The 15,980-nt window shown below is 51.3% G+C and overlaps 1 protein-coding gene across 2 annotated transcripts in view; it reads right to left on the reverse strand.

Annotated features, from left to right (window-relative positions):
• Positions 1-4,429, reverse strand: part of DES (desmin) — a 54,363-nt gene extending 49,934 nt beyond the window's left edge. For both annotated transcript variants that reach the window (XM_085650110.1, XM_085650109.1), the window contains exon 1: positions 3,789-4,429. In XM_085650110.1, the coding sequence (XP_085506236.1) occupies positions 3,789-4,327 (539 nt within the window). In that variant the 5' untranslated portion in view covers positions 4,328-4,429. The remainder of the gene's footprint in view (positions 1-3,788) is intronic.
• Positions 4,430-15,980: the final 11,551 nt, after the last annotated feature.

The following is a 15,980-nucleotide window of genomic DNA, read 5'->3' on the forward strand; positions in this document are numbered from 1 at the left end:
GGCCCACTGCTTTACCTCACTGTGTGATCCTGGCCCACTGCTTTACCTCACTGTGTGATCCGTGGCCCACTGCTTTACCTCACTGTGAGATCCTGGCCCACTGCTTTACCTCACTGTGTGATCCGTGGCCTACTGCTTTACCTCACTGTGTGATCCGTGGCCCACTGCTTTATTTCACTGTGTGATCCGTGGCCCACTGCTTTACCTCACTGTGTGATCCTGGCCCACTGCTTTACCTCACTGTGTGATCCGTGGCCCACTGCTTTATTTCACTGTGTGATCCGTGGCCCACTGCTTTACCTCACTATGTGATCCTGGCTCACTGCTTTACCTCACTGTGTGATCCGTGGCCCACTGCTTTATTTCACTGTGTGATCCTTCGCCCACTGCTTTACCTCACGGTGTGATCCTGGCCCACTGCTGTACCTCACTGTGTGATCCTGGCCCACTGCTTTATTTCACTGTGAGATCCTGGCCCACTGCTTTATTTCACTGTGTGATCCGTGGCCCACTGCTTTACCTCACTGTGTGATCCTGGCCCACTGCTTTACCTCACTGTGTGATCCTGGCCCACTGCTTTACCTCACTGTGTGATCCGTGGCCCACTGCTTTATTTCACTGTGTGGTCCGTGGCCCACTGCTTTACCTCACTATGTGATCCTGGCTCACTGCTTTACCTCACTGTGTGATCCGTGGCCCACTGCTTTATTTCACTGTGTGATCCTTCGCCCACTGCTTTACCTCACTGTGTGATCCTGGCCCACTGCTGTACCTCACTGTGTGATCCTGGCCCACTGCTTTATTTCACTGTGTGATCCTTCGCCCACTGCTGTACCTCACTGTGTGATCCTGGCCCACTGCTTTACCTCACTGTGTGATCCGTGGCCCACTGCTTTATTTCACTATGTGATCCGTGGCCCACTGCTTTACCTCACTATGTGATCCTGGCCCACTGCTGTACCTCACTGTGTGATCCTGGCCCACTGCTTTATTTCACTGTGTGATCCTTCGCCCACTGCTTTACCTCACTGTGTGATCCTGGCCCACTGCTTTACCTCACTGTGTGATCCTGGCCCACTGCTTTACCTCACTGTGTGATCCTGGCCCACTGCTTTACCTCACTGTGTGATCCTTCGCCCACTGCTGTACCTCACTGTGTGATCCGTGGCCCACTGCTTTACCTCACTGTGTATCATGTAGTTAACCATCCAGTTTGAGAGCACATTGAGCTCAGCCATTACAAGATCTGTGCTCTACAAAACCTCACTGATATATAGTTAATATAAAATAATCTTCCTTCAAAATGTATAATAATATAGGTTATATAAATACAGAACAAGACAAACTCTCACATTTGAGTAACTGGTGGCAATCATCGGGGCAGGGGGTATTCTTCAATGTTCCAAGTTAAAAAAATATTACTTTCAATAACATGTCACTTAATTCAGTGAGATATTCGTTTGTACATAATTGAGACACTGACAAATGCTGAAAAGTATTTTTTTTTCACTTTTAAGTCTTTATCATATTTTAATGACATGTGTTGTCTAATTTACTTCTACTGATGTCTTGTCTCGTGCTTGGCTCTTAGAATCAAGCCAATCACCGGCTCGAATTTTCTCAGGGCTATCGGTGCGAACCCCCGAAATGTAGTGTTTCCTACGTCCTAGTTCCCTGGTCCATGTGTCTTTCAAACGAGAGCCTTGCATGGGCCCCCGTGTGCCATCACTCTTCCAGACTTCTGGAGGTGCGCCTGACTCCACCCCAGTCCAGCTGACCAAGTTTCGTGTGTGCCACCACTCTTCCAGCCTGTCAGAGACCTGACATGAACAACTCTGCCTCAATGTCTGGCCTTTTGAAAGAGAAGCCTGACCTTTGACTAACCCTTCCCCTAGTCCTATGGCATTTTACAGATGATTCCTAATGTGACTGACTCTACCCGCACTGGTCCGCCCTTCAAAAGCACTGGTCTCCCTCTGTCTCTGGTCACAGGGAGGCACTTCCGGGTCCTGAGGCGGGGCCTTCCCGAATGAACAGCCCTTAGTAATGACAATACTTCTCGTGATCAGGGTCCGAGTGGAATAAAAAAAAGGCCCGGACCCTTAAGCGAGTCAGAGAGCTAAAAAGTGGCCCACATTTGCAAATCAGGGCAGTTTTAACGTCTAAAGACACTCAGTGCCCATATTTTGAAAGGTATGGACATTGCATGCACTTGTGCAACATGCAGGCAATGTTTGTCTCCTAAGCAAACACAAGGAGATGATGGAGGGAGCGCTGAACCTTTCAGACACTCATTGGTGCATCATGCAGCCAATGTTTGTCTCCTCAGCAAACACAAGGAGATGATGGAGGGAGCGCTGAACCTTTCAGACACTCATTGGTGCATCATGCAGCCAATGTTTGTCTCCTAAGCAAACACCAGGAGATGATGGAGGGAGCGCTGAACCTTTCAGACACTCATTGGTGCATCATGCAGCCAATGTTTGTCTCCTCAGCAAACACCAGGAGATGATGGAGGGAGCGCTGAACCTTTCAGACACTCATTGGTGCATCATGCAGCCAATGTTTGTCTCCTAAGCAAACACCAGGAGATGATGGAGGGAGCGCTGAACCTTTCAGACACTCATTGGTGCATCATGCAGCCAATGTTTATCTCCTCAGCAAACACAAGGAGATGATGGAGGGAGCGCTGAACCTTTCAGACACTCATTGGTGCATCATGCAGCCAATGTTTATCTCCTACAATTCACCCAGTAGAGATCCTCCCCCATCTGTTAACCAACAGAGAGTATCTCAAGAAACTTAACCTGAGCACCTCTTGGACAATAGGGCACGACTCCAACAACATAACCACAAGGTTACTCACCGGAAAACCTAACCACTAGAGCATGTATTCATCAACCTCACCATAAGATCACAACTCTGACGGACATCTGACAACCAGAAAATTGCATTTCTGATCATGTAACCACTAAATCATGTTTCCAAGTCTAGAGGACAGCTCCCTCAACCAACCACAAGACCATATCTCCTTTCAGTTAGCAACTGACCCTCAAACAAAATAACAACACATCTGCACTTTTGCTGTTAAACCATATCTGCTGCACCAGAATACATCTCCTCCACACCTCCTCCTGTAGGCTGTCTCCTCAAACAGCGATCTCTCATCTTCCATAGAGCACTTCTACTGGAATAAGCTAACCTCACCCTCTAGACCACATTTGCTCTGCTAGAGCATACCCTTTGGAGCTCATCACCTCCATTAGAGCACATCTCCTCTGCAAGAGCACACAGCCAGAAAAACACATCTCCTCTTCTGGAGCTCGCCCCCTACAGCAGAGCTCACCCTCTCTTCTAGAGTGCGTCTCCAGTAGAGCACGTCTCTTCCGGAGCTCGTCTCCTCCAGGAGAGCATGTCTGGTCTTATGGAGAGCATCCCTAGTAGAGCACATCTCTTCTGGAGCTCGTCTCCTCAAGGAGAGCATGTCTGGTCTTATGGAGAGCATCCCTAGTAGAGCACGTCTCTTCCAGAGCTCGTCTCCTCCAGGAGAGCATGTCTGGTCTTATGGAGAGCATCCCTAGTAGAGCACGTCTCTTCCAGAGCTCGTCTCCTCCAGGAGAGCATGTCTGGACTTATGGAGAGCATCCCTAGTAGAGCACGTCTCTTCTGGAGCTCGTCTCCTCCTGAAGAACCCTTCCCCACCAGTAGAACGCATCTCTTCCAAAGCTCATTTCTCCAGAATGCCCCCATCTGTTCCAGTAGCCGACTGCCCTGCGGGCCCCACTTACCTCTGCTTGAGCTTCTGCAGATCGTCGGTCAGGTTGTCCCTCTCCACCTCCACGCGAGAGCGTTGGTTGGTAACGATGTCCACCTGCCGCCTCAGTTCGCGCATCTCCTCCTCGTAGATCTCGCTGATGCGGGTGGGCTCCTTGCCCTTGAGCCGGTTGACCTCGTTGACCAAAACCTGGTTCTGCTGCTCCAGGAAGCGCACCTTCTCGATGTAGCTGGCGAAGCGGTCATTGAGGTCCTGCAGCTCCACCTTCTCGTTGGTCCTGGTCTGCAGGAACTCTTGGTTCATGGCGTCGGCCAGGTTGAAGTCCAGCACATCAGTGCCGGCGTAGGCCCGCAGCGGGGCCACCCGACTGGCCCGGAAGCTGGAATATGAAGGGGCAGCGGAGCTTCTGGACACCTGGTAGACCCTGGAGGACAGGCTGCTGGTGGAGCTTCCCTTGTTGCCCAGGGAGGCGCGGGCCACCGAGGGCGAGGACCCTCCGAACGCCCTGCGGTAGGAGGACACCCTCTGGCTGGAGGAGTAGGACTGGCTCATGGTGGAGGCTGGAGTGAGTCCTGGGGGGTGTGCTGGGTCCTGTGGCTGCTGGAGGATCCCTGAGGGTGGTCGGGGTTGGGTGAGGTGGAGTGAGAAAGATCTGGCCGTCCCAGAGACTATTTGTACTCTTGCTGACGTCAGCAGCATCCCGAGACCCCCCAGCTCCAGCAACCCCCCTCCCATTCCGATGCCTGAGTTACAGTAACCTCACAACAGCTGTCAGGCTTTTTTGGGATACAAGGAAGTTAATGGACAGAGACACGCAGCGGGGAGGGGAAGGGGGGCACGATTTGGCCAACGTCACCCCGGACCTCCCACTGCTCTATGGGGGCTGGGAGCAGCGCTGCAGCCCCAGAGGCTTGTAGGGGCATGTGGAGATCGCCAGCAATGGCACGGAGATTTACCAACAGGGAGGGATCTCGGACAGGCTGGGAGGGCTGGGGCAGGGTCTGGCACCTGTCTGACAAGCAGCTCACTTGGGCCCCATTCATACTGGCCTGCATACGTCACAGCTGTGACCTGTGTCTGACCAGAGAGCGGCTCCTCCCTCCACCCAGCCAGACTTCCAGAGCTGTCCTCGAGTAGCTCCTTCTGTCCCAGCCCTGCTGGCTGGTCACAAGCACAAGCCCATGGCTGCCTGTATCCCATGACAAAGAGAAAGGAGCCTCACCCATTGGTTGACAGGTGTCATGGATTCCCAGAATAAAAAGCGCCTGGATACCCTATCGAGTGCTTAGCTACGCTACATAAATCTCGATTGATTGATTGATTGAATCACACGTCGAAGAAACAGCTGTACATCACGATTGAAAACAAATGTTAACTTCTGTGAAGAGCAGGATGTTTGAAGCTAAAATGGTGGCTGCGTGGAACAGTACCGGGGGCGGCCAGTTTCCCCCTACGAGGCCCCGGGGCTTCTGTGCACGAGGTTCAGCAGTATCTCGTGGTCTGGCTTCCATGCGACTTCCGCAGGTGGTGTGTTACTCTGTGGGTCGCTGAGGTGCATACGTTAAAAATACAGCAGGCGCATTAACCCACGGAGCTATCTTGATGATATCAGATCCAGTGACCTACATTTCCCACACATATCGCTAGCAGAAGTTTTACCCCACTGATCGGACCGGATCGAATCTGCCTACCTGCATTGGAACCGGAGACATACAGTTTCCGCACAGGTGCATTCACCCGCTGCACTATCTTGGCGGTATGTGGAACTCTGCGTTTAACTCCCCCGGAAAGTCAAGAGGAGCGGAGACAGAAGAGGGCCCGATAAAGACCGGCGCATTCCGGAGTGGATACGAATAGCGCAGCAGAATAACTCACTCATGCCACGTGGTGTGAGTGTGAATCAGGGGCACAAGAGATAGTGACACAGAGACCACGTGAGGACAAGGGACTGAGTGAGACGCACCAGCACAAAAGATCCATGAGACGGGAGTGTGAAGCACTGGCTACAGGAGGACGAGTAGAGACGGAGTGTGAAACTCCGGCCACAAGAGAGCAAGTGCCGTGTGAGTGTGAAAATATAACAGACCTAGTCTAAGTGTGAAGCGTGTAATAACTGCACAAGGCGTTCATCGGTGGTAAAACTCCAGGAACAGGAGCCCAGATTACCTGAGTCACGTGTGATTCTGGGGCATAGGAGAACAAAGGAACCGAGTGTGAAACACAGGACACGGGAGAACAGAGGGAACCTAGTGTGAAACACAGGGCACTGGAGAACAGAGGGAACCAAGTGTGAAACACAGGGCACTGGAGAACAGAGGGAACCAAGTGTGAAACACAGGGCACGGGAGAACAAAGGAACCGAGTGTGAAACACAGGGCACGGGAGAACAGAGGAAACCGAGTGTGAAACACAGGGCACGGGAGAACAGAGGAAACCGAGTGTGAAACACAGGGCACGGGAGAACAGAGGAAACCGAGTGTGAAACACAGGGCACGGGAGAACAGAGGAACCGAGTGTGAAACACAGAGCACGGGTTAACAAAGGAACTGAGTGTGAAACACAGAGCACAGGAGAACAAAGGAACCGAGTCTGAAACACAGGGCATTGGAGAACGGAGGGAAAAGAGTGTGAAACACAGGGCTCAGGAGAACAGAGGAACTGAGTGTGAAACACAAGGCACAGGAGAACAAAGGAACCAAGTGTGAAACAGGGAACTGGAGAACAAAGGAACTGAGTGTGAAACACAGGGCAGAAGAGAACAAAGAAACCGAGTGTGACACATAGGGCACTGTAGAACAAAGGGAACCAAGTGTGAAACGCAGGTCACTAGAGAACAGAGGGAACCGAGTGTGAAACACGGAGCACAGGAGAACAGAGGAAACCACATGTGAAACACAGGGCACTGTAGAACAAAGGGAACTTAGTATGAAACACGGGGCACAGGAGAACAAAGGGAACTGAGTGTGAAGCACGGGGCATTGGAGAACTGAGAGAACAGAGTGTGAAACACAGAGCACTGGAGAACGAAGAGAGCCGAGTGTGAAACACAGAGCACAGGAGAACACAGGAACTGAGTGTGAAACACAGAGCACAGGAGAACAAAGGAACCAAGTGTGAAACACAGAGCACAGGAGAACAAAGGAACCAAGTGTGAAACACAGGACACTGGAGAACAGAGGGAACTGAGTCTGAAACACAGGGAACAGGAGAACAAAGGGAACCGAGTGTGAAACACGGGGCACAGGAGAACAAAGGGAACTGAGTGTGAAACACGGGGCATTGGAGAACTGAGAGAACCGAGTGTGAAACACAGAGCACTGGAGAACGAAGAGAACTGAGTGTGAAACACAGAGCACAGGAGAACACAGGAACTGAGTGTAAAACACAGAGCACAGGAGAACATAGGAACCGAGTGTGAAACACAGAGCACATGAGAACAAAGGAACCAAGTGTGAAACACAGGACACTGGAGAACAGAGGGAACTGAGTCTGAAACACAGGGCACAGGAGAACAAAGGGAACCAAGTGTGAAACACAGGGCACGGGAGAACAGAGGGAACCGGGTGTGAAACACAGGGCATTGAAGAACAGAGGGAAAAGAGTGTGAAACACAGGGCTCAGGAGAACAGAGGAACTGAGTGTGAAACACAAGGCACAGGAGAACAAAGGAACCAGGTGTGAAACAGGGCACTGGAGAACAAAGGAACCAAGCGTGAAACACAGGTCACAAGAGAACAAAGAAACTGAGTGTGACACACAGGGCACTGTAGAACAAAGGGAACCAAGTGTGAAACACAGGGCACTGGAGAACAGAGGAAACCGAGTGTGAAACACAGGGCACGGGAGAACAGAGGAATCGAGTGTGAAACACAGAGCACGGGTTAACAAAGGAACTGAGTGTGAAACACAGAGCACAGGAGAACAAAGGAACCGAGTCTGAAACACAGGGCATTGGAGAACGGAGGGAAAAGAGTGTGAAACACAGGGCTCAGGAGAACAGAGGAACTGAGTGTGAAACACAAGGCACAGGAGAACAAAGGAACCGAGTGTGAAACAGGGAACTGGAGAACAAAGGAACTGAGTGTGAAACACAGGGCAGAAGAGAACAAAGAAACCGAGTGTGACACATAGGGCACTGTAGAACAAAGGGAACCAAGTGTGAAACGCAGGTCACTAGAGAACAGAGGGAACCGAGTGTGAAACACGGAGCACAGGAGAACAGAGGAAACCACATGTGAAACACAGGGCACTGTAGAACAAAGGGAACTTAGTATGAAACACGGGGTACAGGAGAACAAAGGGAACTGAGTGTGAAACACAGAGCACTGGAGAACGAAGAGAGCCGAGTGTGAAACACAGAGCACAGGAGAACACAGGAACTGAGTGTGAAACACAGAGCACAGGAGAACAAAGGAACCAAGTGTGAAACACAGAGCACAGGAGAACAAAGGAACCAAGTGTGAAACACAGGACACTGGAGAACAGAGGGAACTGAGTCTGAAACACAGGGAACAGGAGAACAAAGGGAACCGAGTGTGAAACACGGGGCACAGGAGAACAAAGGGAACTGAGTGTGAAACACGGGGCATTGGAGAACTGAGAGAACCGAGTGTGAAACACAGAGCACTGGAGAACGAAGAGAACTGAGTGTGAAACACAGAGCACAGGAGAACACAGGAACTGAGTGTAAAACACAGAGCACAGGAGAACATAGGAACCGAGTGTGAAACACAGAGCACATGAGAACAAAGGAACCAAGTGTGAAACACAGGACACTGGAGAACAGAGGGAACCGAGTCTGAAACACAGGGCACAGGAGAACAAAGGGAACCAAGTGTGAAACACAGGGCACGGGAGAACAGAGGGAACCGGGTGTGAAACACAGGCCATTGGAGAACAGAGGGAAAAGAGTGTGAAACACAGGGCTCAGGAGAACAGAGGAACTGAGTGTGAAACACAAGGCACAGGAGAACAAAGGAACCAGGTGTGAAACAGGGCACTGGAGAACAAAGGAACCAAGCGTGAAACACAGGTCACAAGAGAACAAAGAAACTGAGTGTGACACACAGGGCACTGTAGAACAAAGGGAACCAAGTGTGAAACACAGGGCACTGGAGAACAGAGGGAACCAAGTGTGAAACATGGAGCACAGGAGAACAGAGGAAACCACGTGTGAAACACAGGGCACTGTAGAACAAAGGGAACCGAGTATGAAACACTGGGTAGAGAAGAACAAAGGGAACTGAGTGTGAAACACGGCGCATTGGAGAACTGAGGGAGCCGAGTGTGAAACACAGAGCACTTGAGAACAAAGAGAACCTCGTCTGAAACACAGAGCACTGGAGAACAGAGGCAACCAAGTGCGAAACACAGGGCACAGAAAAACAAAGGGAACAAAGTGTGACACACAGGGCACTGGAGAACAAAATTAACCGAGCGTGAAACACAGGGCACTGGAGAACAAAGAGAACCAAGTGTGAAACACAGGGCATTGGAGAACAAAGGGAACCAAGTGTGAAAGACAGAGCACAGAAAAACAAAGGGAACAAAGTGTGACACACAGAGCACTGTAGAACAAAGGGAACCGAGTGTGAAACACAGGGCACAGGAGAATAAATGGAACTGAGTGTGAAACACGGGGCATTGGAGAACAGAGGGAACCAAGTGTGAAACAAGGCACAGAAGAACAAAGGAACCGAGTGTGAAACACAGGGCACAGGAGAACAAAACAGCCAAGTGTGAAACACAGGGCACTGGAGATCAGAGGGAGCCAAGTGTGAAACACAGGGCAGTGAAGAACAGAGGGAACAGAGTGTAAAACACAGGGCACAGAAAAACAAAGGGAACCAAGTGTGAAACACCGGGCACTGGAGAACAGAGGGAACTGAGTTTGAAACACAGGGCAAAGGAGAACAAAGGGAACTGAGTGTGAAACACAGGGCAAAGGAGAACAAAGGGAACCAAGTGTGAAACACAGGGCACGGGAGAAGAGTAAGAACCAAGTGTGAAACACAGGGCAAAGAAGAACAAAGGGGACCAAGTGTGAAACAGGGCACTGGAGAACAAAGAGAAGTGAGTGTGTCACACACAGGGCACTGTAGAACAAGGAGGACCAAGTGTGAAACACAGGGCACAGAAGAACAAATGAGCAGAGTGTGAAACACAAGGCACGGGAGAACCGAGTGTGAGATAGAGGGCTCTGTATAACAACGGGAACCGAGTATGAAACACAGGGCACTGTAGAACAAAGGGAACCAAGTGTGACACGCAGGGCACTGGAGAACAAAGGAACCAAGTGTGACACACAGAGCACTGTATAACAAAGGGAACCAAGTGTGAAACACTTTGCAGTGGAGAACAAAGGAACCGAGTGTGAAACACAGGGCACAGGAGAACAGAGGGACCCTAGTGTGAAACACAGGGCAAAGGAGAACAAAGGGAACCGAGGGTGAAACACAAGGCATAGGAGAACAGAGGGAACCAACAGTGAAACACAGGTCACTGTAGAACAAAGGGAACCGAGTGTGACACACAGGGCACTGGAGAACAAAGGGAACCGAGCTTGAAACACAGGGCACTGGAGAACAAAGAGAACCGAGTGTGAAACACAGGGCATTGGAAAACAAAGGGAACCGAGTGTGAAAGACAGGGCACAGAAAAACAAAGGGAACCAAGTGTGACACACAGAGCACTGTAGAACAAAGGGAACAGAGTGTGAAACACAGGGCACAAGAGAACAAATGGAACTGAGTGTGAAACATGGGGCATTGGAGAACAGAGGGAACCAAGTGTGAAACAGGGCACAGGAGAACAAAGGAACCGAGTGTGAAACACAGGGCACAGGAGAACAAAACAGCCAAGTGTGAAACACAAGGCACTGGAGAACAGAGGGAACCGAGTGTGAAACACAAGGCACTGAAGAACAGAGGGAACCGAGTGTGAAACACAGGGTACAGAAAAACAAAGGGAACCAAGTGTGAAACACGGGGCACTGGAGAACAGAGGGAACCGAGTGTGAAACACAGGGCAAAGGAGAACAAAGGGAACCAAGTGTGAAACACAGGGCATGGGAGAACAGAGGGAACCAAGTGTCAAACAGGGCACTTGAGAACAAAGAGAAGTGAGTGTGACACACAGGGCACTGTAGAACAAGGAGGACCAAGTGTGAAACACAGGCCACAGAAGAACAAATGAGCAGAGTGTGAAACACAGGGCACGGGAGAACAGAGGGAACCAAGTGTGAGACAGAGGTCACTGTACAACAAAGGGAACCGAGTATGAAACACAGGGCACTGTAGAACAAAGGGAACCAAGTGTGACACGCAGGGCACCGGAGAACAAAGGAACCAAGTGTGAGACACAGAGCACTGTATAACAAAGGGAACCCAGTGTGAAACACTTTTCACAGGAGAACAAAGGAACAGAGTGTGAAACACAGGACACAGGAGAACAGAGGGACCTGAGTGTGAAACACAGGGCAAAGGAGAACAAAGGGAACTGAGGGTGAAACACAAGGCACAGGAGAACAGAGGGAACCAACTGTGAAACACAGGCCACTGTAGAACAAAGGGAACTGAGTGTGAAACACAGTGCACTGGAGAACAAAGGGAACCGAGTGTGAAACACAGGGCACTGGAGAACAAAGGGAACTGAGTATGAAACACAGGGCACTGGAGAACAAAGCGAACCGAGTGTGAATCACAGGGTACAGGAGAAAAAAGGAAACTGAGTAGGAAACACAGGGCACTGGAGAACATAGGGATCCGAGTCTGAAACACAGGGCACAGGAGAACAGAGGAACCGAGTGTGAAACACAGAGCACAGGAGAACAAAGGAATCGCGTCTGAAACACAGAGCACAGGAGAACAAAGGAACCGAGTGTGAAACACAGGACACTGGAGAACAGAGGGAACCGAGTCTGAAACACAGGGCACAGGAGAACAAAGGGAACCGAGTGTGAATCACAGGGCACAGGAGAACAAAGGGAACCGAGTGTGAAACACAGAGCACAGGATAACAAAGGAAACCGAGTATGAAACACAGGGCACTGGAGAACAGAGGGAACTGAGTCTGAAACACAGGGCACAGGAGAACAGAGGAACCAAGTGTGAAACACAGAGCACAGGAGACCAAAGGAATCAAGTCTGAAACACAGAGCACAGGAGAACAAAGGAACTGAGTGTGAAACACAGGGCACTGGAGAACAGAGGGAACCGAGTCTGAAACACAGGGCACAGGAGAACAAAGGGAACCAAGTCTGAAACACAGGGCACAGGAGAACAAAGGGAACCGAGTGTGAAACACAGGGCACAGGAGAACAAAGGGAACTGAGTCTGAAACACAGGGCACAGGAGAACAGAGGAACCGAGTGTGAAACACAGAGCACAGGAGAACAAAGGGAACTGAGTCTTAAACACAGGGCACAGGAGAACAGAGGAACCGAGTGTGAAACACAGAGCACAGGAGAACAAAGGAATCAAGTCTGAAACACAGAGCACAGGGCACTGCAGCGCAAAGTTTCTCAAGTCTTCACAATGATAGTAGCTCCAATGATGGCATTTCTTCATCTGCAAGATTGGAGCATGTATCCACATGCAGATGATTGGCTGCAACATGCTCCATCCAAATCTTAGGGTAAGGGTCTCGTAGCATGGGCGTGGTTTGCGGGCCAGCAATGGTGAACACACGAGGCTGATGCTCCGCGCTGACCCGAGTTAATCCTGATATAATCCAGCTTGATCCCTGAGGATCCCGGTGGCACCCGATAAATGGGAATGAGAGAGCCGACTGCGCAGCGAGCTTGGAGCCAAGATGGCGGCTCTGATGTACGGAGGTCGGGACCTGAATCTTTCCCTAAGGACCCCATCGCTGGACCTAGCAGGTGATCAGATGCTGTGGTGCACACCAACACCTGCCGGCCTGAGGAACCGAGCTTATGGCAGTCGGCCTGGGTGAGCGGCACTGGGTGACTGCGGTGCTCGGAGCTGTACTGGAGTAGGGTAGGGGCTCCCGGGGGGCTTGGAACAGTGGTGGTTGGTGGGCCTGTGCTGACCATGCAGTGCCTACGTCAGAAGGCGGCGGGCCCCTGGCCCAAAAGATGACGGCTCTAATGCACGGACTCCGGAGGCAGGGACTGAGGTCTCCCATTGAGACCCCCCTTGCTGGACCTAGCAGATGGTCGAGGTCTGTGGCGCTCATCGTCACCTACAAGCCCGAGGAGCCGGGCATCCGGCGGGTGCCTCGTGCAATAAACAGGCCACACTGATGTCTTTAAGCGTAAAAGGCCATTTGTTAGGACCAGGCTGCACAACATAAACAACAACCAAATAACAATAACTAACAATAACCCCCCATCATCAACTCCATCTTCATACACTCCAGACTCATCTTCCATTCCACTCCATGACCCATTCCGTTCTTCATACATATCTTCATATCTGGAGAGGTGTGGCTCACTGGTTAGAGGCGGCAGATCCGCAAGCAGAGAATCGGCCAGGGACCAGGGTTCAATTCCCGACGCGGCAGGGTCGTGGACCAGGGTCAAAACGGACTTGATAATTCTCGCCTCGGTACCTACTCTAACCAGGAACACACTCGGCAACTCTGGGCATTAGCTTGCCTCATCTCCACAACGGCCCCCAACATTCGCCGGGGATGCCTGGTTTCACCTTGGAGATACCCTGGAGGTACCATCTCACAGGGATAGCCAGGACGGGTTCCCCAGCGGTCTACAGCGCCAGGACGCCTCAGGGCAGCAGTGCGCTTTACAAGACACATACATTTACATTAAAATTTTATCATCCTCCACGATATCACCTGGCATTACATTCATGCCTCCAGTTCACCCCATCATTCACTCTCCCCCCCCCGAGGGATGGGTGCGCCCGCTAGAAGCTCCCCCACCCCTCCCAAGTACTGCCAACCAGGGAACCCCCTTTAGGGCGGTTACCTGCCCCCCCTTCAGGGTCCCCACTGTGCATCTTTCGCCCCAATCTACTCACGCATTCCTGTGACACCATATCTCCTCATTCCACACCTTGCTGACCACATCTCTCATCTCCATCATGTAATACGCATTCCCCATTGTCGAAAGCTGCAAATCATCATCCCTAAAAAGCAGCGGTTCTTCCAGTCTCAGTCCTGGGTGAGCTATCACTTTAATGTCCTTCTCAGCACAAAAAACCCTCATAGCACTGTTCAATTTCCGGCGAGCCTTTTCAACGGCCCCATGTTTGATAGCCCCCCTCCAAACCTTCCTAGGGACAAATTCCATCCAAGCAATACAAGTCCCAGGCAGTCTGTGTTTCAACACCTCCATGTCTCTTTGCATCAGCTGTAAGAGCACCAAACCCAACAGCCGAATCAAATCATTCTCACCCAAATGGATGATCATCAGGTCAGGGCATCTTTTCTGAGGGACCATCTTCTCGAGCCATGGCAATGGTGCCCCCCATCGCATCCCCCCTTTACCCAACCAATGCACCTCATGTTGTTGTCCTTTGAGTCCCAGGTTATGGCCGTACGCCTTTTTTTCCGCGTACTTGGAGGCCCAGTGCACAAACGAATGCCCCACGATCCATGTGACCGTCTTGGCCCCTGGTCCTCCCACGCAACCTACGAGGAGAAAAAGGAATTAGAAAAACATCCTGAAACACAGCGTCCCCCATGCCCCTCTCCCAATGCCCACCCTGTAGTGACAAAAACACCAGCGCAAAAAAGGGGAAGGGGTGCTTCATTTACGAACATAACGCTCACAACACCTGGACCTCCACCTGCCAATCTGTCGAATCCTATCCCAAGACCAGCCCAGCCGTGCTGCTGCCGTCGCCGCCCCAATGCGAAAGGAATGTGTCCCAAAACCTGCCGGATCCACTCCCAGTCGGGCCAATTCAATGCGCAAAACTGCCAGCAATTGTACCACCGTCACCTTCGCCCCAGACGCCTGACAAAAAATTTCCCCAGACATGTCCCTCACGGTCCGCAGAAAGTCCCTCCATTCAGTCGCCGGACACACTCCCCCACAACCATTCTCACTCAACAAAACCCACTTACCCCTCCCCAACTGATCCGTTTTGGACTGTCCCAGCCATATCCCCAGGCGCCCCGCATCCAGCATGACCTCCTCAAACCTCCTGCCCACAACGCCTTCGTCCCCAGTAACTCGGAGACTCGAAAAACCCCAAAAAACATCCACACCATGCACAATCGAAAAACAAGAACCTCAGAACCATTGTAACAACACAACGGCAACACCTCAACCAAATTGACCAACAAGTCAAAGGTAATGGCCTTCCGCAACGCCCCTCCCCCTCTTTTCTCCCTGCCCCAACCTCTGAGCACCCTACCAATAACCACATCTTTCATAGGATCAAAACCAAAAAACAAACTACAGTAAAAAGACAGCCCCCCCTAATTTCCCCGCAATAGTTGCTGAAGACAGCCCCCTGTCAATGCAATGCAATACAAACTGCAACACTCCTTGATTCATAGATGAACGATCGCCAAATTCATCCTCCCCATGCCATCCCATAAAGGATCCAAACTCCGCCCACGCCAATCTGTAGGTCCGTCTGGTTTACTCAGCTATGGATTTTTCCTCCAGGCCTAACACCCTCACTCCCCCAAGGCCCATATGTCGGCCGGCAGCCCGGTCTTGCACTGATCCGCTCCAGGCACCAGACTCCGGAAACGCTGCCACTGCGAACGAGACAAAGCATCCGCAATGTCATTATTCACCCCAGGAACGTGTTTGGCTCTAAAACCACATTCAATCTTAGACATTTCAACATGAAACTCCGCAACAAGCGCAGCACTCTCAGATCCCTGGCACTCTGTCGTTTGACCAACTCGACCACTGTCATATTGTCCACGTGGAACAACACTGACCTGTTCTGAAACTCCGACCCCCACACTTCCAGTGCCACCAACAAGGGAAAAAATTCCTAAAACGCAATGCTCCTCCCTTGTTTCACCCTCAGCACACCACCTGCCATCCCAAAAAATGCCAAAACCCACCGCCCCGCGGCGTCTGAGTAAATTTGTATTTTCCAAACCATCTTTTCGTCCAAAGTCCAGTGACACCCCATTGAAATCAGTCAAGAATGTCAGCCATGTCCTCAAATCAGCCCAAACTCCCATGGAAATCCTGACCCTGTGGTGCGGTAAAACTGCCCTCGACATGACCATGCCGAGCCGTCTGCAGAAC

This window comes from Triturus cristatus, chromosome 3_2 (assembly GCF_964204655.1).
Source record: "Triturus cristatus chromosome 3_2, aTriCri1.1, whole genome shotgun sequence".
Taxonomy (NCBI): domain Eukaryota; kingdom Metazoa; phylum Chordata; class Amphibia; order Caudata; family Salamandridae; genus Triturus; species Triturus cristatus.